The 25,948-nt window shown below is 49.0% G+C and overlaps 2 protein-coding genes across 2 annotated transcripts in view; one reads left to right on the top strand and one right to left on the bottom strand.

The window, feature by feature from the left end:
• The window catches only part of HSD17B6 (hydroxysteroid 17-beta dehydrogenase 6), a gene marked incomplete at its 3' end in the record, with an annotated part of 129,238 nt that continues 103,290 nt past the window's right edge, over positions 1-25,948 (bottom strand). The window contains exons 1-4 of the mRNA XM_081845063.1: positions 9,302-10,117; positions 8,012-8,270; positions 3,453-3,610; positions 1-411 (exon numbers count right to left, since the gene is read on the bottom strand). Of these exons, the coding sequence (XP_081701189.1) occupies positions 194-411; positions 3,453-3,610; positions 8,012-8,270; positions 9,302-9,614 (948 nt within the window). The 5' untranslated portion in view covers positions 9,615-10,117. Of the gene's footprint in view, positions 412-3,452; positions 3,611-8,011; positions 8,271-9,301 lie in introns of the transcript that reaches the window.
• The window catches only part of LOC309332214 (retinol dehydrogenase 16-like), a 107,015-nt gene continuing 91,404 nt past the window's right edge, over positions 10,338-25,948 (top strand). Inside the window, exon 1 of the mRNA XM_081845219.1 lies at positions 10,338-10,910. Coding sequence (XP_081701345.1) covers positions 10,598-10,910 — 313 coding nt within the window. The 5' untranslated portion in view covers positions 10,338-10,597. The remainder of the gene's footprint in view (positions 10,911-25,948) is intronic.

Genomic DNA, 25,948 nt, shown 5'->3' with positions numbered 1-25,948 from the left:
TAGCCCTCTTTGCTTCCATGAAAATAAAATTCCAATTTTCTTGATCAATCTTGGATTGAACCTTCCTATGTTTCAAAGTACTATCTAATTATGAATGGTGGATCTATAATAGTAAGTTGCCTCTTGGTTCTTTACTTTGTTGTATTGTATGTTTTGATTATTCTATAGTCGCTATTTTAAAACAACAACAACCCTATATTGCTTGGGCTGGTTTAGGCCAAATGTGGCTCATCACGAAGTCAACGATGGACGTTGGAAAGTAAGAGGCAGGAATGTACAAGAACTTTGCATCCCAGCCTGGAGAGTAACGAGTGCGAGGGGAGCAGGATGTCAGGGCATGTTCTATGCAGTCGGTGACCAGGTGAAGGTTGTCGCTGCCAGCCTTTTGGAAATATTTGCTTATTTGGCAACCTGTTTGTGAGAAATACAAAGCAAAAGAAACATTATCCTTGCAACAGCCTAGGTGGCACCTAGAATCTTTTGGAAGCTGAAGGTGTAGATTAGGTACATAAAAATGATGTACCAATGGTATCTAACTCCAGTGAAATTATTTAGACTGTATAAAGGTGTTTGAAATGTTTGTTGGATGTGTGAAAAATATGCAGACCCATTTTGTCATGCTTGGTGGACTTGTAAAAATGCCAAGAAATATTGGATTCAAATACATACAATGATGCAAACATTTTAAAGTTTCACATTCAATTGCCATCGCTGAACTTTTCCAGCTAGGAATAATGGATAGACAATTAGAAAAAGACTGCAGAACATTATTTCAATACATGATCACAGTGGCAATACTCTTCTATGCGCAAAGATTGAAAGATTCACCATTATCTACCATGAGGGAATGGATGTAAAAAATATTGGATTTAGCTGAGATGGTAAAGTTGACGTGTGTAATAAGAGAATAAGAGAATAAGAGAATAATAATTGTCACTATTTATTAAAGATTGGAAATGCCTTATACACTTTTTTGCATGAAAAAGAAAATGAATTTATGATATCTGGGTTTGAGGATTAATGGAAATATTGGTTTATAGAAAGTGGAATCATTGGGTGTCATCTTGGAGTGGGTGTTTTGAATAATTTTCTATACATAGCTACCACTATATATAGTTTCATAAAAGAAATTTGAAAAAAGAAATTTCAGTCAGGGAAGGCTCAGCCTGTCAATTTTAGATTCTGTTTCTCATTTCTTCAACCTTTAAATTCAGTTCTCCACATTTCAGTTTGTGGTTTGAAAATTCTCACAAAATTTTACCAGCATTTTAGTGCCAATTTCTCTTATTATTTTTATATGCAATTTTCCACAAGAGACACATTTTTGCAAGCAGTTTTTTCTAATACAGAGTATTCTTGTATGCTAGCTTCACTTTTGATACATACTTCCTACTTATGTATTGTTATAGATATAGCTAAGCCCCAGAAATTAATAAATACCAGGGTTTTGCTTAATTGGGATATGGATTAGACTTGGCATGACTTTTGGGGGGAGTGCAGAGTACGACTTCCGGGTTGGCGCCATCGCCGAATGGCGGACTCCCTCCGAGCTCCGGAGGGAGTCTGCTCGGCAGGGGCTGGGTCCTACCGCACCGGCGATGCGGGGACCCTTAAAAACCACGGCCAGAGGAGGCCGTGGACATGGAGACTCGGCTGGCACCGTTAGCGCCCTCCCGACTCGTGAAGGAGCCTTTTTAAAGGCTCCGGATCGGGTGCCGGGGAGAAGCGTGGTGCTTGAGTTCTCTGCTATCCCTGCCGAGCGCAGCCGCATGCCATCCGGCGGAGAGCGCTGACTTCTTCTATTGAAAATTTGGATCTAAAAGAAGAACCCGTGAGTAATTGGAATATGGACTAAAAAAAGGGGACAAATTTTTAAAATTTGGAGCGAACGGGGGAGGTGGAAAAAAGGAAGTCAGCCCCCCCCTAAATTGTAGAAGAGCCAAAACAAAGGAATGGATAACTAAGATCGAGAGTAACCTTATTTCACCGAATTAGCAACTTCGCGAGGGAAATTTATAAGAATGAGCCGGAGGAGAAAAGTGGAATTTGTATTAAAAAGCAACACACACACACCCCCCCCGGAATCCCTGGAGCGATTCGTGAAAATGCCTGGAGAAGAGTAACGGAGGTTTTGACAGGTTTTGACAGCTGTCAAGGAGCTGTCAAAACGGAAGAATGTAACAGAGACTTGGTTATGGACTTTGCCGGTTACATTTGATATAAGTTGAGTATAAATTGTTTCAAATTGTTCAAATAAGGATAAACAAGCTATTTGGACTGGTGGATGGGCTTTGGAAGGGAACTTTGTTATGGGAATCCATCTAGAGGAGCTGAGGGATATTGCATGTGTTTTTGACAGGAAACTTGTGCAGTTGAATAGAACTTTTAATCTCCTGGGAAACTGCAGAAATGGAACATTATTTTGTCTACAGAGGTCTACACACTATAGGAAACAATGGAACTATCTGTTGGAAAATGAAAGGATCATGATGTAATGTTTTGTTCCTGAACAACAAGCCTCTGCAGGGATATTAGAAACTTTTGGAGAAAGAACATTTCTGTGGGAGAACAGAGAAACAAAAAGGAGGAGAATGGCCGACAAGAATAAGGAAACAACAAGAACTGGACAGAAATGGGAAAGGGGATATTTGGGATATCCAGATTTGACAAGCTTATGGAATTAAAATTGGAGTTTCTACTCCTGGATATAAAAATCTGGATAGAAGAAATGGACCCTCTTCTCGATAGACTTTTTTTAGGATTGGACATTCGTAATTAAATGATTGGACATTCGCAATTAATAAGACTGGCAAAGAATCAGAGGGATATGGGTTTAATGTAATGTGGGAACTCCAGGAAGATATTAGAGATGGAGGGCTAGGAGGAACGTAACAGGGAAAAAGGGGAGGGAAAGTTGGAATCCAAAGGTTATAAAATTATTATTTAATTTTATGTTGTTGTTTTTTATTTGTATTAAAGGGGGAAACTCGTGGAAGGGAATAGATCGATCTTAGGGGGATGGGAATTACGCTAAACTGGGTAATGGAGGATGATTGCAATTTGGGGATAAGAATTTGTTGAACTTAATTGTTTATTTGGAAGATTTGGAATACATGAGGGGGTGGGGAGGGGAAGTCCTAGTTATTGGAAAAAGTTTATAAATTGGATTTAATTTGTTTTAATTTGGAAAACCTTAATAAAAATTATTTTTTAAAAAAATAGACTTGGCATGACTTTTGGGGGGAGTGCAGAGTTGTTGAGGGGGCAGACACCAGGCTTGTGTAACAGTATGTATTTTTGTACACATTATTGTTTGGGGAAAGTGCATTACTAAATTTACATGAGTCTGAATTTTGGTTCATGTGTTGTTTCATTGATTCATGTGTTGTTTTGTTAAGTGTGAACTAGGTAGCTTTCATACCAAACTGAGTTTCTCCCCCAGGTCTACTCACATTGCTCAAAGTACTTCCGCCCATAGCATTCCTTCAGGTCAGAAGGTAATCGGCTCCATATAGATATGTAGGACTCAGCTGATTTTGACTGTATGGGTGTCTTGAAACTACCTGGTTCAACAATGCTGACTTTGATTCCAAAAGAATGGAGCTCTCTTCTGAATGAGGGAGGAAAAGTCAAGAAACATCATTTCCTACTGAAGACTAAAATATAGTGGGTTGTTTGACTTCTAGGAAAGGTCCCGGGCATGCAAAACAAATTAGGCGCCTGGGGATTCTGGGGGAGCAGGGCTGCCAGGCCTGGCAGAGGGCAGAGTCAGCCAAGCTGGTGGCCTTGCGAGAGGGAGGGGTCCTCAGCAGGAGCAGGTGGGGTCTGTGCCAGGGTCACCCAGCCACCCAGGCCTGCCCTCTGCCTACCTTCTTAGCTGGTTGCTCTACTCTCTCATCCTTTTTCCTGACATGTGCCTGAGTGCTGCACACCTTGGCCAATTAGGGGGTGTTCTTTTCTGGACGGAAGCTTAATTTTTGCAAATTTCTTCTGTGAGGGGTCTTAAAAGTATGCGTTTGGGTTTGGGAAATTCAAATCTGCTGTTACATCGGCTGGGTGAGGACTGCAGGGCCTGCTCCCTTCCAGGGCCTTTTCCAACTGGCCCAGGGGACGTGGCCCAGGCCCTTATTTGGAACAAACTTTTGGGGAAGTATGGGAAGTGTTCTGCCATTGCTTCCCTGTTCCAGGTGGTTAATGTGCTTTAAAATGTCCTCAAGCAGTCAGTGGGAATTTAAATTTTTATTTCTTTATTTCCTTTTTTCCTTTGTTGGGGGTGGGTGGGATGGATATTTGGTTGGGGATTAATTTTAGTATAATTGTTTTGTTCCTTTTTTGTTGTTGTTTTATTGGTTCTGTATAGTTTGTGTTTTGTTTTTAAGGGGGCGGGATCAGGGCTGCCTGGGAGTGGGGCCCCAGCCAACACGATGGCTGGGACAAGTTCCACAGGGGGGGAAGCACTGGGATATCTGATCTCGGTGATCATGGGCAGGAGGCGGCGTTACGCTAAGACCAGACCATGTCATTACCGAGGAGGCAGGTTTAGTCGTTGTTTGAAGACTATCCCTGCCTCCGGGTCTGGCCTTGACCGGATGGATACTGGAATCAACAGGGGAAACACACATGACCTGAAGGTGTTGCTGTGTAATGCCAGGTCAATGATGAATAAAACCACTGCCATCCACGACTTGACTGTGGATGGAGGATTTGACCTGGCATGTGTGACAGAGACCTGGATGGAGGAAGCAGATGGGCCTGTCCTTGCCACTGCTTGCCCACCAGGTTTCTCTTACGCACAGCAACCCAGGTCATGTGGGCGGGGAGGGGGGGTTGCAGTGATTTTTATGAAGTCACTAGCTTGCACCAGGCGTCCTACTGGGAAGATCCAGTTTTCTGAGTGCATGTTCTGGAAGTTGGGCAATAGGGGCAGTACAGGATTCCTTTTGGTGTACCGACCTCCCTGCTGCACCAAGGATTCCCTGTCCGAGCTGCTTCAGGTCATGGCGGATTTTCTCCTGGAGACACCTAGTTTGGTTGTCCTAGGGGATTTTAACATCCATGCCGACACGACCTTACAAGGGGCTGCTTGGGACTTCATGGAAAGCATGGCCTCCATGGGGCTGTCCCTGAATAAGTTTGGCCCAACTCATAGTCATGGACATGCCTTAGACCTGGTGTTCACCTCTAGTGGCGTGGGTGATCTGACACTAAGAAAAAGTGAAACAAAAGAAGTGCCATGGTCAGATCACTTCCTGGTGCAACTGGACTTCTCCGCGACCCTTCCCCTCTGCAGGGAGGTGGGACCAATTCGGATGGTCCGCCCCCACCACTTAATGCATCCAAATGGTTTCCAGAGAGTGGTAGGGGATGCTTTATCCTATGTTAATGGCCTTTCAGCTGATTCCCTGGTGGCCTGCTGGAATGTAGAGATAACCAGGGCTATTGACTGTTTGGCTCCGAAGCGCCCTCTCCGATTGCATGGAGCCCGGACAGCCCCGTGGTTTTCCACGGATCTGAGGGCAATGAAACAATCGTTGAGACGGCTAGAGCGCTGGTGGCGGATAACTCATTCCAAATCTGACCGGACACAGGTTAGAGCTCAACGTCGAGCCTACCAAGTGGCGATAGCGACGGCGAAGAAGAATTTCTTCACCGCCTCTATTGCATCTGCAGAAAGCAGCAGCAGGAGACTCTTTCAGGTGGTTCGCAATTTAACGGAACCACCTTTACCACCGGGGCCTTGTAAAGACCCCAAGATCTCCTGCAACGATTTTGCAAAGTTTTTTGCAGATAAAATCACTCATATTCGGAAGGAGCTAGATACCACCATGGGAGCAGGGCTGGGGCAGGAGAGTGCTAGAGCTCTGTCTGGTCAAGTTGCATGGAATCAATTTCAATCCGTTACTCCCGAGGATGTGGACAGGCTGCTTGGACGCGTGAAACCAACCACCTGTCTCCTTGATCCTTGCCCATCCTGGCTAATAAAAGCAAGCCAAGAAGGGCTGGGCGATGGGCTCTGCGGGGTGGTGAATGCTTCCCTCTGTGAGGGAACATTCCCAGATCCACTGAAAGAGGCGGTCATTAAACCGCTTCTTAAAAAAACATCTTTAGACCCGGCCAGTATGGCCAACTATCGCCCAGTCTCAAATCTTGCATTCTTGGGCAAGGTGATTGAGCAAGTGGTTGCTGAACAACTCCAGGCACGCCTGGAGGATGAGGACCATTTGGATCCCTTCCAGTCGGGATTCAGACCTCATCATGGGACTGAAACTGCCTTGGTTGTGCTGGTTGATGATCTCCGGCGAGCTAGGGACAAAGGTGAGAGTTGTTTCCTGGTTCTGCTGGATCTCTCAGCGGCCTTTGATACAATCGACCATAACATCCTTCTGGACCGTCTAGAGGGGCTGGGAGCTGGGGACACTGTTATACAGTGATTCCACTCTTTCCTCCTGGGCCATGTTCAGAAAGTGGGGGGGGGATGAGTGTTCAGACACCTGGGCCTTCACTTGTGGGGTGCCTCAGGGTTCCGTCCTCTCCCCCATGCTTTTTAACATCTATATGAAGCCGCTGGGAGAGATCATCAGGAGGTTTGGACTGGGTGTCCATCAATATGCAGATGATACCCAGCTCTACCTCTCTTTCAAATCAGAACCAATGAAGGCGGTAAAGGTCCTGTGTGAGTGCCTGGAGGCGGTTGGAGGATGGATGGCGGCTAATGGATTGAAGTTGAATCCTGACAAGACAGAAGTACTCTTTTTGGGGGACAGGAGGCGGGCTGGTGTGGAGGACTCCCTGGTCCTGAATAGGGTAACTGTGCCCCTGAAGGACCAGGTGCACAGCCTGGGAGTCATTTTGGACTCACAGCTGTCCATGGAGGCGCAGGTCAATTCTGTATCAGGGCAGCTGTCTACCAACTCCACCTGGTAAGCAGGCTGAGACCCTACCTGCCCGCGGACTGTCTCGCCAGAGTGGTGCATGCTCTAGTTATCTTCCGCTTGGACTACTGCAATGCGCTCTATGTGGGGCTACCTTTGAAGGTGACTCGGAAACTACAACTAATCCAGAATGCGGCAGCTAGACTGGTGACTGGGGGCGGTGGCCAAGACCACATAACACCGGTCTTGAAAGACCTACATTGGCTCCCAGTACGTTTCCGAGCACAATTCAAAGTGCTGGTGTTGACCTTTAAAGCCCTAAATGGCCTCGGCCCATTTATACCTGAAAGAGCGTCTCCACCCCCATCGTTCTGCCCAGATGCTGAGGTCCAGCACCGAGGGCCTTCTGGCGGTTCCCCCATTGCGAGAAGCAAAGCTACAGGGAACCAGGCAGAGGGCCTTCTCGGTAGTGGCGCCCGCCCTGTGGAACGCCCTCCCATCAGATGTCAAAGCGATAAATAACTACCTGACATTCAGAAGACATCTTAAGGCAGCCCTGTTCAGGGAAGCTTTTAATCTGTGATATTTTAGTGTATTTTTGGTTTCTATGGAAGCCGCCCAGAGTGGCTGGGGAAAAACACAACCAACCATCTTTGAGAACCAGCCACAACTTCTCCGTTCACCCTCACCAAGTGGCGGGGAGGTAGTTAGCACGATGGTTTGGCCCTTGTGCTGCCAGGGCTGCATCCTCATCTGGGGGTCTGGAGGGGGGCTGGCAGAGGTGATGGGTTCTCATCGGTGGTGGAGCAAATTCAATCAGATCTGTGGAGTCCACACACCCACCCTCCCCTCCCCTCCCATCTCATCTCAGGCTTGCATTTTGAAAAAACATATTTCCCCGCAGACCTGGAGATGAGCAAATGTATTTCAGGTCCAGTGTGGGCATAGCATGAGCTGGATCCTTATCTCTCAAACAGCGCAAATGTCTGCTTTTTGATCTGTGATTGAAGGTTCAGCCCTTGACAGCAGCCTGATTTCCCACCACCTGTTTTTTATTCCCTACACCTGGAGAAACACCACGTCACCAAACCAAACCAAACCAAACCAAACCAAAAGTAAGCTACAGAGCTTGTTTTTACCTCAGGGTGTCAGAGAAGGCTTCCACACCAAACTTTGATGGGCAGTAACCGCCTCCAAAGCAGGCCAGGCGTCCATTCACACTGCACACATTGACCATCCTCCCTCTGGCTCTCCTCACCAGCGGCAGCATGTGGAGCGTCACGTCAATCAACCCTAGCAGGTTGACATTGATCACCTTTGCAAAGTCATCTTTGGTCAGCCATTCGTTGGGACCTGATGGGACACCTATTCCCGCATTGTTCACCAAGCCCCAGAGCCCTGTGCAGGAAGAGACAGTTATTCTTTCCCAAAGGAAATGATATATAATGAACTGAAATGATATATAATGAATTTTTAAATTGTTTAAAATAACTTTGATAAAGAAACCAGAAACCTTTTTATTAGGAAGTGTAGGTACCAAGATCCCAAAGGAACAGAAAAGACTTTTTATGTATGCAACGATAGCCGCATGGATGTTACTTGCCCAGAGATGGAATGAAGACAAAGTCCTTACCAGAGAAGAATGGCAAACTAAGCTATTGCCACTATGCCGAAAGGGCAAAACTGACCTGAAAGCTCAGGAACCAAGAAGACCAAAACTTTAATAAAGAATGGGAAAAATTTACAATTGACTTGAGACACCTCTGTAAGCAGATGAAAACATTAGCAGGACTGCAATAACACTTGTAATGTAGAAATTATTATGGACAAAAGGGGGTGACATAAAATTTGGATGAGGAAATAATATGCAGTTGAAAAGGTTGATAATAAGACCCATAAAGCAGAAGGGGGAAATCTGAAGATTCAGAGAAATTTCTAAATGTGGGTATGGATTTGGTATTGTTATAATCTTGTAAAAATCAAATAAAAATTATTTCAAAAGAAGAAGAAGAAGAGATAATTATTGTTCCAGGTTCCCACCTAGCATAACATTTGCATGTATGCTAGATTTTGGAAGTGTGGATGTAGTATTATTCTTGTGGTCTATATTTTGGTTGATATGTATTCTAGGATTTGTTAAAGTTCAGGTTACAGACTCCACTAACCTTGGGCTAAGAACTTTGCTTCAGGATGAGAACAGAAATCGCGCTCCGGTGGTGCAGCAGCAGCAGGAGGCCCCATTAGCTAAAGTGGTGCTTCAGGTTAGGAACGGACCTCCAGAACGAATTAAGTACTTAACACAAGGTACCACTGTATTGGGAGTCACTCAGGTCACATTTTGTGGGAAAGTGGAATAAAGATAAGCAGATGATGGTACAGATAATCCCTGGCCTGATCCAGAGCATGGAAGCAAAACAACAAAAAACTACCTTTCTTCCCCACTTGATCTTTCACCCACTCCGTCGCTGCCGCCACACTCTCTGTACTGGTGACATCCAGAATGGTGGTTTTCAAGCGCTCTGAGGTGACCTTGTCCAGCTGCTCTGCCCCCTTCTGGGTGGTACAGGTTGCCAACACCCGCAGACCCCGGGCATCCAGCTGCCTGGCAAGGTGGTTCCCAAAGCCAGAGGAACAGCCGGTGATGAAGACATATTTCTCCGTCAGGTTCTCCACCGTCTGTCTCTCCTGGTACCATCGGTGAAGGAAGTAAAGCCCCAGCAGGGCAGCCAGGTAAAGCCACATGGCTGAAACCTGCAGGGAATAAGCTTGCAAGAGTGAGGGCACACAAGCACCTAGCAAGCCTTGGAGAAACCAAATCCTAACCCCTGCTCCACCATGAAGCTCACTGCTCTATTTAGCCTCCCTCGCAGTGTTATTGAGGGGAAGGAGAAACGAAGCAATGAACTGCTTGCATCAGAGGCAAGCTAAAACAAGTATAAATAATAGCTCTAGCTAGCTGCTTATTCACTGAACAACCAAATGAAGAGGAACAGAATGATCCTATAAATATCTAGACATAAGCAACACTAAGCTCAGATATTGTGCAAGCCCAGCATTAGCATCCAACAGGTCATATGCCTTATTTTGCCATCACTGCATAACATATTGCACTTGCTCAAGGTCCAATCCCCAATTTGTTTTGTTTGTTAATTTTATTTTTCAAGTTTTCAGTTTTACAAAAGATCTGAAATGCAGTACATCTTCAGAAATAAAAACATAATTTGACTTCCCTCCTCCCCTTCTGTTTCATCTTCTGGTTTCACTTTTATCACTGCATTTCCCCTATAGTTCCTTATAATTGTTACTGTCTAGTTTCCAAATAAGTTATTATTTAACTTTTTGTGTTGTTTTCTTCCTGCTAATGTAGTTAAATGTTTGCAGAGAAGGGAAAGTTCTTTTTGAATGATGAGTCTCATAGCACCTTTATGAAACATTTATTTACGTGACATTAAGCACTTTCCTTCCATACTTGTGCATTTTTATTATGGATACTCCACAACAGAGACCTTGTTTGAAAGCAACTCAGGCCTGTGGATCCTGATGCTACTTCTAAATAAAAAAGGTATTGGGAAATCTAATTGGGGATTCCTCACATATGTGTCCTTGACTATAACATTCTGCATGATTCATATTCTCCATGGAGATTTTAGCTGTCCTGCTGTTGATGCCCAGGAGTGCCTTTGGCCCTTATACTCTGTCTGTTATCTTCCCTGCAGGTTTCAGCCATGTGGCTCTACCTGGCTGCCCTGCTGGGGCTTTACTTCCTTCACCGATGGTACCAGGAGAGACAGACGGTGGAGAACCTGACGGAGAAATATGTCTTCATCACGGGGTGTGACTCTGGCTTTGGAAACCTACTTGCCAGGCAGCTGGATGCCCGGGGCCTGCGGGTGCTGGCAGCCTGTCTCACGCAGAAGGGGGCAGAGCAGCTGGGCAAGGCCACCTCAGAGCGCTTGAAAACCACCATTCTGGATGTCACCAGTACAGAGAGCGTGGCGGCAGCAATGGAGTGGGTGAAGGAGCAAGCAGGAAGCAAAGGTTTGACCAAACACAGTTCATTGAGTATTCTATTCTTATGGATATCATAGGCTGTATGTTGCATCCAATGTTTGGCTGCTTCTGAAACCATCCAATGTTTGGCTGCTTCTGAAACCAAGAAACCCACACCTTCTCTTCCTCACCAGTCTGGTAACATTTCCTTCTTTCCTTCCTTTCTTGTCTACATTTCATAAAATCTAGCACTGATGGGTTGTAAAAGAAAACAAACAAAAAAAAACTCAAAGTGGTTTCCAAAGAGTGTAAAACAATAAAATGATCTGTGGAAACAGTTAAAAACAACTACCTGAAACATTCAATAAAATAAAATCAGCAGTAAGGTAAAAACGGATTAAGAGTTTCAACATTCAACATGTATGGGTAGGCTTGTCTAAACACACACAGCCTCCCCCAGTAGGGTGGGTCCTGATACATGCATGCATGTATATTATCATATTAGCATCAGGGGCACCGACTTATAAAAAATATTGGGGGGGCGGGGACCCATACGACTTATAAAAAATATTGGGGGGGCCCAAGACCTCCAAACTGCTGCTGCTGGGAGAACGAAAGGGGCGAGCCCCGGGCTGCCCCAACCTTAAGTGAACCTGTGAGGGCCCGCCCTTTGCGGCAGCCGATTGGCTGTCGCCGTGGGCGGTGAATATTAATGAGCTAGGGGGAATCCCCGCTTCTCGCCAGCCCCGCAAGATTGTTGATGGGTCGAGATCGGGAGTGGCTTTGTTTTAACTCATTACTGAATGTATTTTAAAAGGTAACTATCGTCAAACAAGGAAAATAAAAAATACCAACATAATTTTGTGATTTTACAAAGCATAATATAACTAATAATTTTCTTAAATTATTGGGGGGGCTGAGCCCCCCCAAATGAATTTTTGAGGGGGCTCGGGCCCCCTCAGGCCCCATGGAATCGGCGCCTATGATTAGCATATCATTTCATATCTTATCATAAATACATCATATTATATATATTTTGATGCTGATGAAAAGATGGTAGACTTTGGCACGGTCAAACACTGTGGTGCTGTGTGGTGAATTTTCTGAAACTGTCTGGAACCTGCCCCCCTACCATGAGACATTGCCCATCCCGTTCTTTCTCTCTTCCGAATGGTCACTGAAACCAGAGGGGAAGTTGCCATTGACATTTCAGGTCATTTCCTAGAACATTCTGCATTGTCTGCACTGGACTGCATTGGGCACATACCTGGGTTAGGTGAGCTACATGAACTAAGAAGCTCTTACATTCTGAAAAGCAGATGGGTCATTCTGCAGTTCTTCCCCTGTACCTTCTACATTTATCTAAAAACATCTGCTGTGTCATGCAGATGTCATGATCCAAAGAAGCCGAGTGCGCAAGAGGCAGGTGGCATGGCTAACACTCAGGAACAGATGAGTTAATCAGTAACTGGCAGGGCAGGCAGAACTGAATCTGTGATCCCTGAACTCAAATTGTGAGGTCGACGTGGGCTACTGTGAAGCAAGAAGGCAGAAATATAGCCTACAAGGAAGGGTATGGCAGTGAGTACCTGCTGCGAAGATGCACCTAAACTCTCCAGAAAGGAGTTTAGTTAATGCCTGGCAGCTGTACTACTCAGCCAAAAGCTTGCCTGCCACGTCTTCCCGCTACTTATACCTGGAGCACAAACAGTAAATCAAGCAATAAAGCAAAGGTACCAATAAGCAAGAAGGAAGAATTGTACAAACCAATCCACCTATCTCCTCGGGATACACAATTCTTCCACAGTAGGTCCAGGGGGACTTGACACAGGCTGCCATTTTCAGCCTCATAAGTACTCCCCCACCCTTACAACTCAAAAGCTTTGCAAAGTTGGAACTGAGGTCCAGCTGCTTCAGAAATCTGGCAGCAATATCTTCTCATTCATATACATATACATATATATATATATATCACATACCGTATTTTTCACCCCATAAGACACACCGGCCCATAGGACGCACCTAGTTTGGGGGGGATAAAGAAAAAAAATTATTCCCCCCCCAGGTGCAGGGCTAGGGCGGGGGAAGCTAGGGCCCCCAGAACAGGCAGCTCTCCGCAAGCCTTGGGAGACCGGCGCGACTTCCCGCCGGGCTCCCACGCCTTGCGGATATCTGCCTGAAGCGCTGCACCTCCCCGCTGTCCCCCAGCTTGTGGGGCTGGCGATGGGGAGAAGCGCACTTCTCCCCATCGCCAGCCTCCAGATCAGGTCAGGAGACAGCGGGAAGGCGCACTGCGTGCTTCTCCCTGCTGCCAGCCCCACAAGCTGGGGGACAGCGGGGAGGTGCAGGGTTTGGAGGCTCCCAAGGCTTCCTGAAGCTTGGAGAGCGAGAGGGCTCAGTGCGCACTGACCCCTCTCGCTCTCCAGGCTTCAGCGAAAGCCTGCATTCGCCCCATAGGACGCACACACATTTCCCCTTCATTTTTGGAGGGGGAAAAGTGCGTCCTATCCTATAGGATGAAAAATACGGTATACAGTGGTGCCCCGCAAGACGAACGCCTCGCAAGACGGAAAACCCGCTAGACGAAAGGGTTTTCCGTTTTGGAGGCGCTTCGCAAGACGAATTTCCCTATGGGCTTGCTTCGCAAGACGACAGCCCATAGGGAAATCTCCGGGACAGTGGGGAAGCGCAGCTCGTCCTCCCCGCTGTCCTCGGTCCTCCTCCAAAGCCTGGCGGCGGGGCGGGGACACCTCCTCCCGCCGCCGGGCTTCGGAAGGATGCCCCGATGCCGGGCGGCGAGGCGGGAACGCCTCCCCCCGCCGCCCGGCATCGGAACGATGTCCCGAAGCCGGGCGGCGGGGCGGGAAAGTCTCCCCCCGCCGCCCGGCATCGGAACAATGTCCCGAAGCCGAGCGGCGGGGCGGGAAAGTCTCCCCCCGCCGCCCGGCATCGGAACGATGTCCCGAAGCCGAGCGGCGGGGCGGGAAAGTCTCCCCCCGCCGCCCGGCATCGGAACGATGTCCCGAAGCCGGGCGGCGGGGCGGGAAGCCGGGCGGCGGGGCGGGAAAGTCTCGATGTCCCGAAGCCGGGCGGCGGGGCGGGAAAGTCTCCCCCCGCCGCCCGGCATCGGAACGATGTCCCGAAGCCGAGCGGCGGGGCGGGAAAGTTTCCCCCCGCCGCCCGGCATCGGAACGATGTCCCGAAGCCGGGCGGCGGGGCGGGAAGCCGGGCGGCGGGGCGGGAAAGTCTCAATGTCCCGAAGCCGGGCGGCGGGGCGGGAAAGTCTCGATGTCCCGAAGCCGGGCGGCGGGGCGGGAAAGTCTCCCCCCGCCGCCCGGCATCGGAACGATGTCCCGAAGCCGGGCGGCGGGGCGGGAAGCCGGGCGGCGGGGCGGGAAAGTCTCGATGTCCCGAAGCCGGGCGGCGGGGCGGGAAAGTCTCCCCCCGCCGCCCGGCATCGGAACGATGTCCCGAAGCCGAGCGGCGGGGCGGGAAAGTCTCCCCCAGCCGCCCGGCATCGGGGCGGGAAAGCCTCCCCCCGCCGCCCGGCTTCGGGGCGGGAAAGCCTCCCCCCGCCGCCCGGCTTCAGGGCGGGAAAGCCTCCCCCCGCCGCCTGGCTTCGGGGCATCGTCCCGATGCCGGGCGGCGGGGCAGGAACGCCTCCCCCCGCCGCCCGGCTTCGGGGCATCGTCCCGATGCCGGGCGGCAGGGCGAGAAAGCCTCCCCCCGCCGCCTGGCATCGGAACGATGTCCCGAAGCCGGGCGGCGGGGCCGCGAAGCCTGGGCGCGCTGGCAACTCTCCGCAAGGAGCGCTCCCGCTGCTTGCGGAGAGGTCCGCGAAGCCTGTCCTGGACCTCTTCTGAAGGCAGGCGGGGGGCAAAAGTCTTTGTCCCCCCTGCTTGCCTTCCCAGGGGCTTTTAAATCGCCCGGACAGCGGAGAAGTCCTCCGCTGTCCCGGGCGATTTTAAAATGCCGCCCGCCAGAAGAGGTCGGGGGAAGGCGGTTTCCATAGGAACGCATTAATTGATTTTCAATGCATTCCTATGGAAAACCGTGCATCGCAAGACGAAAAACTCGCAAGACGAAGAGACTTGCGGAACGAATTAATTTCGTCTTGCGAGGCACCACTGTATATGATCTTTCAGTTCTGTTGTGGAAGATGCCAGGGCTCTGTGCCCAGTCAGTTACAAGGCAGGGATGATTTCTTTTTGTTCTTTTTTTTTATAATAATTTTTATTAAATTTTTAAACAATAAACAACAACATACATAAAAACATGTTCTTTATCATTAACCACATTTCATTCTCATCTTTGGACTTCCTCACATCTCTTGTTCCTGCACTCTAAACACATAAATTTTTCTAGCAAATTATTTACTTAGTTCAATTTATATTATATAATTGTCCAATATTGAATCTCAAATTTTAGAATTTAAATAACTCTTATTCTTTAAAAGTTAATTCTAGGATATTTTTTATCCAAAATTTGTCTTATCTTTCAATTACATTTAAATTTATATTCCTTGTTACTAATTTATTGGAGCCATATTGTTACGAATCTTACATCTTTCTTAACATTCGTACAATTTACAATATTTTTGTAAATAGTCCTTAAATTTCTTCCACTCCTCCTCCACCAGTTCCTCTCCGAGGTCTCGGATTCTGCCCGTCATTTCTGCCAGTTCCATATAGTCCATCAGTTGCAACTGCCATTCTGTGTGGATTTTATGTCTTTACTCTTCTTCTTTATAGTCCAAATCTGTAGTCCAAGATTCCCCTCTGTAAATTCACATCCTCTCTTCGCAAACTGGTGCTTCTGCCGAATCAGTCCAGGTGATTTCCACTGCAGGTAGCTGCCATATTGACATAAAGTCTAGATAAAATCAAATCATGGCACCTGCCCAATGTTGTTCCTTAACCAGCTGCTTAAGAAATGGAGACTTATCGCTCCCGGAGACTGCTTTGGAGAGTGCCAGAATCGTGCAGGGTCTTTCCATCTAGCGTCCCCCAGCCCCTTATTCCCTCCAGATTTGGGGCCAGGTGCGAGCTTCTTAGACTGAATAAAGAAGAGGCATCCCCAAGTCTGCAAATGCCATGTAATCAATAACTTTTTTGGATCTGATGATTCCTTTACACTGACATGAATGTACATCATGTAAGCTAAGTAACTTGTACTAAACAGCAGACAGCGAGGCAGTTCATGTGTCTGGTGGAAACCAAACTGCAGTAGAATGGAAGCAGCTTTCTGCCTCCCACTTAAAGAAATAAAAGACAGAGAGAAACCAAAACTGACAGGTCTGTTCACGCCTAGCTTTTAGCGCGCCACTTTGTTTTCCTTCTGAAAAGCTTTTTGCCTTACTAACTGGATATTGGGTAGAAATTCAAGAGGCACAACTCTGTCCCAGTCTGGAGGTGCATGAAGAAAAGGGCTGCCCCCAGTAATGTTCCGTCTGTTGCGTAAAAAACACATGGCTTCTCAAGCTGCAATTCATGCAAGAGGTGGTGTGGGAACCTCAGGTGTAACCCTCAACTTCTCGTTTGTTTGTTTGTTGGTTGGTTGGTTGGTTGGTTGGTTGGTTGGTTGGTTGGTTGGTTTGTTTTAATCTGTGGCAACCAGTCCTGACCTCCCTGTAGAGACTGTGGTGAGGGGGGAAATTGGAAGTTTCTGCTTCTTCCATTCATCCCATTCCTCACACATAAAATTTGATCTTAATCTAATTAGTTCTTTGTTTTTAAAAAGCTTTCAGAATTTTCTAACATACATTCAGGATACATTCATAATAGATCATATACTGTACTACATTTGCAAACAAATTCCTTTTCCAATAATTAATAAAAGCTTATTGCTGTACAGTGGTACCTCGGGTTAAGAACTTAATGTTCTTAACCTGAAACTGTTCTTAACCTGAAGCACGACTTTAGCTAATGGGGCCTCCTGCTGCCGCTGCACCGCCGCCACGTGATTTCTGTTCTCATCCTGAAGCAAAGTTCTTAACCCAAGGTACTATTTCTGGGTTAACAGAGTCTGTAACCTGAAGCGTATGTAACCTGAGGTACCACTGTATTGTTGTCTGACTCCTTTGGACCCTATGTCATGAGGTAGTTTGGCAAAAGAAAAGAAAAGAAAAGAAAAGAAAAGAAAAGAAAAGAAAAGAAAAGAAAAGAAGAATAGCATAGGCCATTTTATTTTCCTATTCTGTGATAGTAGTCACATTTTCTAATAAGAGACCACAATGGCCATCTAATCCAACCCCCTGCAAAATAAGTCATGCCAGAGCAATCTGATGTCTTTTTTGGATGGAATTACAAACTTGGTGGATCAGGGGAATTCTGTGGACATAGTGCACCTTGATTTCAGTAAGGCTTTTGACAAAGTCCCCCATGACAGTCTCATGAGGAAGCTGGTAAAATGTGGGTTAAAGGAGGTAACTGTTAGGTGGATTGACTGACCGAACCCAAAGATACTCATTAATGCAGGCATAGGCAAACTTGGCTCGCTGGATGTTTTGGGACTACAACGCCCATCATCCCTAGCTAACAGGACAAGTGGTCAGGGGTGATGGGAGTTGTAGTCCCAAAACATCTGGAGGGCTGAGTTTGCCTATGCCTGCATTAATGGTTCCTCATCACCGTGGGAAAAAGTGACCAGTGGGGTGCCACAGGGTTCTGTCCTGGGCCCGTTGTTGTTCAACGTCTTTATAAATGACTTGGATGAAGGAATTGAGGGGATGCTCATCACATTGGCAGAAGACACCAAACTGGGAGGGGTCGCTAATGCCGCGGGAGACAGAATCCGAATTCAAAATGACCTTACGATGGAGCATGAACACCCCAATAGATCTTATCTGAATAATTTTTATTAACAGACCAATTAAATCAAATCACATAAATTCCAAATTACAAAGCCGAATTTTAAATTTTTTGTTGGGGGTACCCATATTTCAAGTTCCGAAAGGGATCAAATCCTCTTGTTGCTGCTGCTTTAATGTCCACAAATAATGTTCACAATTCTATCCAATCCTTTCTTGTTGTTTTCCACATCTCTTCTTGTTATTTTCATATATTTTTCCTTTCTTTTTGTCTTTGTGACCTCTGATAGTCTCCACAAGCGGGTTGAAACAAATTTGTAATCCTGTGTGGGTTTTTCCGTTCGTCCAAGGGTCATATTAAGACGGCTACCGTATTTCATCGCTTCCATAAAGAAAAACACTCTTACCGTCTACTCATTAAATTTTTCACAGGTCGGTCACTCCGTTTCTCATTCCTGAGGAGGTTCTGCCAGGAATCCAATATGAAAATAAAGCTTCCTCCTCCCGATCATAAATCTTTCGACAGAACCTGCCAAGATGGCGACTCCCTTTTTATTACTGCGCCATTCCAAGAGCCCTTGCTCTTTTCTCGATCTCCATAAGTCAAACTTTTGGTTAGTATTTCATCTCCACACAGTTTTTAATCATACTGCTTAGGTCAGTTATGCGACGGTTCTTTCTTGGTTGGGGAGGGGTTATTGGTTAATCACATAAAAGAAAAGGGAAAAAAGTCTCCCCCCCCCATCCAGTCCCGCTCCAGCATACTAAACCTTTGATGTATCTTCTTCATGTTATATTCCGTCAAATCCAACCCGTCGCTCCTTTTGCAGAGGTCACTTCAGTTACAGATAGGTAGCCGTGTTGGTCTGCCATAGTCAAAACAAAACAAAAAAAAATTCCTTCCAGTAGCACCTTAAAGACCAACTAAGTTAGTTCTTGGTATGAGCTTTCGTGTGCATGCACACTTCTTCAGATACACTGAAACAGAAGTCACCAGACCCTTCTATATAGTGAGAAGGTGGGGAGGGGTATTACTCAGAAGGGTGGTGGGAATGGGTGATTGGCCGATAGCTGTGATGAGCCTGTTGACGACTCTTAACGACTGCAATAGGTCTTACAGGAAAAAGCAAGGGGTGAGAAGGTGAAAAATGGCTTTGTCATGTATAATGAGATAAGAATCCAATGTCTTTGTTCAGACCAGGTCTCTCCATGGTTTTAAGTTTGGTAATAAGTTGCAATTCAGCAGCTTCTCTTTCCAGTCTATTTCTGAAATTCCTTTGTAATAGAACAGCTACTTTGAGATCTTGTATAGAATGTCCTGGGAGATTGAAGTGTTCTCCTACTGGTTTCTCTGTCTTGTGATTCCTGATGTCAGATTTATGTCCGTTTATTCTTTGGCGTAAGGTTTGGCCTGTTTGTCCAATATAGAGAGCTGAAGGACACTGTTGGCATTTGATGGCATACACAATGTTAGACGATGAGCAATTAAATAGTCCCGAGATTGTATGTGTGATGTTGTTGGGCCCAGTAATGGTGTTGTCCGGGTGTATGTGGCAGCAAAGTTGGCATCTGGGTTTATTGCAGGCTCTGGTGCCAGTGTCCGTGTTAAGTCTGGTTGTAGTATTATTGTGGGTTAGGAGTTGTTTAAGATTGGGAGGCTGTCTGTAGGCAATGAAAGGTCTTCCTCCCGGAGCTTGAGAAAGAGAACTGTCATTGTCCAGGAGAGGTTGTAGATCTCTGATGATGCGTTGTACTGTTTTAACTTGGGAGCTGTATGTGATGACACTTCAATTAGCAGTCTTCACTCCCGTTCTTCACTTGAAATATGTGCATTTGCTTCTTTTCTAATTGTTTATTTCAAGTTGCTGCAGCCAGTGCACGATCAGAGACAGCGTCCAGAAGAGCCAGACCCACACAAGTGTTTTGTGCCTAGTGCCCTCACCCCCTTCTTTCGGAACCGGGGGTGATTTATGGCCACAGCAGGCAAGGCAGTGTTCCCCGTGTCCTAGGGGCAACAACAGAGGCTGCATATTCCCATATCAGCCTCTTAATTACCTCGTGTGAGCCGGAGAGATGGTATTGTCGGCCATCTTCCAATGCGCCCCTGGTGGCCCCACCCCACCCCAATAGATCTTGCTCCCCGATTAGGTTTCTAGGGGAGCTCCAAAGCCCAGCACAGATCAGACATGGATCTGTCTTTCTAGCTTCTCCTGCTTTCTAGCTCAGCTACACCCCTGTTCTCTATCTACTGGCCAGGTGAGGAGGGGGGGAGGACACCATCACTTAGTTGTAGCTTTTGCAGGACGGCTCATTCTTTTGGGATAATGATCATGGTGCTTAAGTATCCAGCCATGGCCATTGTCTTACAATTGCCTAGACAAAGGGAATGGTTTGGAAAACTTGTTCTCATGCTTTCTACTCCCACTGATACAGAAGCCCAAGAACCGGAAGGGGCCCAGGGCATCATGCAGTCTGACCCCCTCAAACCTACATCAATATTCACTGGATTGATTTCTGTTCGGGTTAAGAATTTTGCTTCAGGATGAGAACTGAAATCACGCAGTGGCGGTGCAGTGGCAGCAGGAGGCCCCATCAGCTAAAGTGGTGCTTCAGGTTAAGAACAGTTTCAGGTTAAGAACGGACCTCCAGAATGAATTAAGTTCTTAACCAGAGATACCACTGTATGTCACTATATAGTGGATGTTTTTGATGTCTATAAAAAACACTGGAGCGATCCTACCACAATTTATTTTCTTTAATAAATGTTGTCAGGCCTGCCGCTAGGTCCCAGCTCACAGAGGACCAACGCCCAGTGGATGTTATATACTAAAGTCTTTATTGAAGTTTAGTTTCCATTTCCAAGCTCTGGGCGCGCACACCCACGTCTTGACGCTAGACCGGCTAAGTTCCCTCTGACTCGCTGCTGAACCCACACCAGTTTAAGATTCTAGCCTTGCTCCACCTCCTCCGCTGTTCTTTCCTCCTCTGGGTCCTTCTGCCCTCTGAGCTTACCTCCTTCCTGGATTCCTCTGACGCTGACCCCCCTGAGTCTCGCCCTTCCTTTCGGCGGGCTTTAGGACCTGGCTCCCTGTCAGGACTCCCTGCTGTGCCGCTCTCCTGTACATTTGAACTTGGCGCGCGCGCCCAGCCGGTAACTTTCCTTCTGACCGTTTCCCCGCTCCCTGATGTGGGCGTTGCCAAGCCTGACTCCTCTCCTCCCGCTGGAGATGAGAACACTGGTCCCGACTCCTGGGACTCCCCCTCCCCACTGCGCTCTGGTGGAGAAGCTGGTCCTGATTTCCAACTGCTGCTCAGGGACTCCCCGCTGGCCCCTCCCTCCTGGGGCTTCCCCCCTGGAACCCCCTTCGCTCTGGCCATCGGTGCTCCCTTCTGTGAGTCCTCCGATTCGCTAGAGAGGCTTATGGATTGACTCTGCCCACTGTCACTGCCTGCTCCCCCTTCGTACTCCTCCTCCTCACTTTCCATTTGCTCACTCTGCTTTGCCTCTGCTCCTGAACCCCTGACATCCATCCCCCCCTCGAAGCCCCCCCTTCCCCCCTCCCCCTCTTTCGGTGCGGGTTCCGGGTGCTCCAGTGTTGTGGGGGTGAGTCCAGGATACAGTTCGTCCCCCGAGGCATGCAGCCATCGGGATAAGTCTGGGAAGTCCCCCAAGGGCTCGTCGACGGCGATCTCCTCCGCTTCCATCTCCTGAGCGGTGTGTTCGAAATCTGAGTCCGCCCCCAAATCACCCAAGACCCCTTCTCCCCCTGTCGCCTGCGGGGACTCCACTTCCCCGGGTCCCTTCGGCCTGTCTCTGCGCCAGCCCACTTCGGGTTGGTCCTCCCACCAATAAGATCCCCCCGTGCCAAAACCCGAGAGCGATCCCTCTGGGGAACTGCCTCCCGGAACCGAGTCCTCCGCTGAAGAGAAACCCCGGAAGGTGCTGGCTGAAAGGGTGGGTGTGAACAGACAGTCGTCGAAAAAGTCCGCCGGCATGGGTTTGTGCGGGAAAAGCGTATGGAATTCTTCCTTGAGCCACTGCTCCTCCACCGCGTAATCCGGCACCCACCTGTTGGTGCTGGCCGGGGTATCCTCTGTGGCGAGAAGATATTCAATCCCGTCCTCCCCCCACCTTGAGTCTAAAATCTCTGTGGCTTCATTAAGTGGCTCCCCTCTCGGCGACCCCCCCTTTTTGGGCGCTTCCCTGAGCGGGTCTGGCGCCGTCCCTGGTGCCTGAAACCTGTGGGGCTCTCTGTAGGGTGTGAGCACTGATCTATGAAAGACCGGGTGCATTCTGGACCCCTCCGGGAGTGTCAACCGAAAGGCCACTGGGTTGATCTGCGCCTCTACTTGGTAAGGCCCTAGCTGCTTGTGTCCGAGTTTCTTCTTGGCCAACAATCTGGCTGGAACTGCCTGGGCTGCTAACCAGACCCAGTCTCCCACCTGGATGTCTTCCCCAACCCTCCTGTGTCGGTCTGCCTGCACTTTGTAAGCCTGTTTCGCCATCTCTAACTGCCTCCTGAGCTGCTCGTGTATCTCCTGCAACTCCGCTGCCACGGCCTCTGCTCCCTGCGGCTCCCCCTCCCTCACTGTGTCCAACCCCGGGAAGGTTCTGGGATGCCGCCCGTTGTTGGCGAAAAACGGTGTCACCCCCGTGGACGCGTGCTTCGTGTTGTTGTAGGCAAACTCGGCCAACGGTAGATAGTCCACCCAGGTCGAGGGCTGCTGGTTCGCGTAACATCTCAGGTACTGCTGCATGATGGCGTTGACCCTCTCCGCCTGCCCATTAGTCTGCGGGTGTCTCGCCGACGCCAGGCTGACTTTGACGTTCAGGAAACCCATCAGCTTTTGCCAGAAGTTGGAGATGAATTGGCGCCCCCTGTCGGACAAAATAGACCGTGGTAGGCCGTGCACCTTGAACATGTGGTCTATAAACATCTTAGCGGTCTGCTTGGCCGTGGCCACCTTCGCGCAAGGAATGAAGTGGGCCATCTTGGTGAACAGATCTACTACCACGAGTACTGCTGTCTTGCCCCTCGAGCTAGGCAGATCCGTGACAAAGTCCAGTGCCACCCTCTCCCACGGTTCGAACGGTGTCTGTAGCGGTTCCAACAGGCCCGCCGGCGGCTGGTGTACAGGCTTGGCCCTCTGACAGGTGTCGCACCTATTGACGTAGTCCGCTACATCCCCCCACATCTTAGGCCACCAAAAGTCTCTGGCCACTAAGTCCACCGTCTTCTCCTTGCCGAAGTGCCCCGCGCTGGGCGCGTCGTGCAGCTGTTGCAGTACCTTCGCACGGAGGCTGTCTCCTGGTACGTAGAGGACTCCCTTGCGGAGGAGCAGGCCGTCGCGTACTTGGAATTCGTCGTCCCTCGCCGTGCCGCTGCGCAGCTCCTCCATCTTGGCCCGGGCGAAAGAGTCCGTTTGCAGCGCGCGGCGTACCGCGTCCAGGTCCACCGTGGCTGACGCGCATGCCCACGCCTGTGGTGTGAAAATGTGCTTGGCCGCTGCCGGTGCCTCTGCTTCCAGATACTGCGGTTTCCTGGACAGCGCGTCCGCCAAGACGTTGTTGTTTCCTGGGATGTACTCAATTCTGAAGTCGAAGTCTGCAAAAAACTCCGCCCAGCGGATGTGTCGCTGGTTCAGGAACCTCGCCGTGCGCCAATACTCCAAGTTCTTATGTTCTGTGCGGACCTGCACCGTGTGTTTGGCTCCGACAAGAAAGTGCCGCCACGCCTTGAAGGCTGCATGTATGGCCAGCAACTCCCTGTCCCAGATGGTGTAGTTCTGCTCCGCTTTGCTGAGTTTTCTGGAGTAAAAAGCGCACGGCTTCCAGTCCCCCTGGTGGTCTTGCTGCAACAGAACGGCTCCCACGGCCCTGTCCGAGGCGTCCGTCTCCACTCTCATGGGCCTGCTGGGATTTACGTGTAGCAGGTTTTCCTCGGAAGCGAATAGCTGCTTGAGCTTCTGAAAGGACTGCTCCGCCTGCTCCGTCCAGATGAACTTCTTCTTCTTGGAACTGAGGGTGTCGGTGATGGCCGCTGTCTGCATGGCGAAACCTTTGATGAACTTGCGATAAAAGTTGGCAAAGCCGACAAACCTCTGGACTTCCTTCCTATTGCGTGGGCTCTTCCAGTCCAGCACTGCTCGTACCTTGGCACCATCCATGGCCAGTCCCTTGTCGGACAGTTTGTAGCCTAGGAAATCCACCTCCGTCTTGTCAAACTGGCACTTCTCCAGCTTGGCGTACAGCCTGTGCTCCCGCAGCCTCTGCAGAACTTCCCTGACATCTCTCTCGTGAGCCTCTTGCGACTCTGAGAAGATCAGGATGTCATCCAGGAAGCATACGCACTTCTTGTAGAGAAGACCCGCCAAGACATGATGCATGAAGGCTTGAAAACAGTGGGAACCATTTTTTAATCCAAAAGGCATAACTCTATATTCATAAGTTCCCAGCGGCGTAAACATGGTCGTTTTCCACTCGTCGCCTTCCCTCACGCGAATGAGATTGTACGCTCCGCGCAGATCCAATTTGGTAAAGATGAGACCCTTCCTCACCTTCGCCAGCAGGTCATCGATCTTGGGCATAGGGAAGGCTGAGGGCTTGGTTTTCTGGTTCAAGATGCGAAAGTCCACGATCAGCCTCTTCTGGGGCGTGTCCCGCTTCTTTACAAAGAACACGGGACTGCCCCCTGCCGCCTTGGACTCCCTGATGAATCCCCGCTTCAAGTTGTGCTCTATGAACTCTCTGAGTTCTTGCAATTCATCTTCAGACATGGAGTACAGTTTCCCCGTCGGCAGCGTCGCCCCCGGCAGGAGGTCAATCTTGCAGTCGTAGGGTCTGTGGGGCGGCAGCTTGTCTGCCTCCTTCTCGCAGAAGACCTCCAAAAACTCTTTGTACTTGTTGGGTACTGCTTGCAACATGCCGAAGTTTAGCTGTGGTCCATCCTCATGCCCCTCACCTTCCAAGTCAGCCAGGATGCAGTGTTCTGCGCAGTAGGAGGAGCAGAAGGTTAGTTGACGCTGGTACCAAGCTAACGCCGGGCTGTGCCTATCCAGCCAACTCATGCCCAACACTATGGGCGTGTCCGACAGTCTGGTGACGTTGAAGCTGATGACTTCGCGGTGATTACCAATACGCATCACCATAGGCGGCGTCTGCTGCAGCACTTGCCCTCCCAGTAGCTCCCTGCCGTCCACCGTGACGACGTTCAGAGGTACCGTCGCTGGCAGAAGGGCTATGCCATGTTGCTGGACGAACTCCATGCCTATAAAATCTGCATTGCTCCCAGAATCAATGGTAATGGGAATTTCCACAGTGAGCCCATTGGGAAGTTGAAGGGATGCGGTGAGCTGCACCACTGGTTTGGGTGGGAGGGGGTCCGTGGGCTGCAATGTCCCTGGGGATTGCTTCACTGATTTGTCTGGCTGGCCCCCAGAGGCTCCATTTCCAGCCAGACAGTGGAGTTTTCCTGCTGCGATTCTCTTTGCTGCACTGCTTCTGTTACTGTCGCTGCTGCTGCAGTGTGCTTGTGAAACCGCTGGGGACACTCTTTTGCCATGTGCTGAGCACTGTCGCAGATGTAGCACTTCCTGGTCCCTCTAGGAGGCTTCATTTTGGCTGCTCTCGGCGTTAGGGCTCCAGCCGTGGACTGAGCCTTAGCACCACCTATCTCCATCGGCTCTTCTCCCCCTCCCATTGGAGGCAGGGATCTAGCCCGCGCCGCTTCCTTGGGAAAGGGGGGTGGTGCTTTCGTTGGTGTGCGTCCCCAATGCCCTTCCTCTTTTTCCCAAGGGCGTCCTTCCAGCCTCACTCCAATCGTAAGAGCCCTCTGCACAACCTCTTTGGTGGTTTGGGGTCTCTCCCCCCTTGCAATCTCGTCCTTCACAGCTCCATTCAGCCCCTCCCAGAACAGGTCTTTGACGGCAGCTGATTCTTTCTCCCACCCCAGTGAATTAATCAATGCGAAAAAGCGTGAATGATACTGCCGGACAGTGGCTCTTCCTTGCTTTAGCCCATGAATCTGTCTCCTGGCGATGTCAACATCAATCTCAGACAAAAAACACGCATCCATCGCTTTAACGAAGGCAACTGCATCATGGAGGGCTGGATCCTTATCTCTCCAGAGATTCCGCAGCCACAATTTCGCCTCTCCCCGCAAATGCGAAACAATAAATCCCACTCTCTCCTCCTCATTTTTGAAGTCCTGGTCTAGCAGCTGCAGGGCATATATTACATCTGCTCTGAAGTTAGGATACTCCTGCAGGTCCCCATTGA

This window comes from Podarcis erhardii (genome assembly GCF_964252035.2).
Source record: "Podarcis erhardii genome assembly, chromosome: 2".
NCBI lineage: Eukaryota > Metazoa > Chordata > Lepidosauria > Squamata > Lacertidae > Podarcis > Podarcis erhardii.
This window is presented reverse-complemented; position numbering and strand designations above follow the sequence as displayed.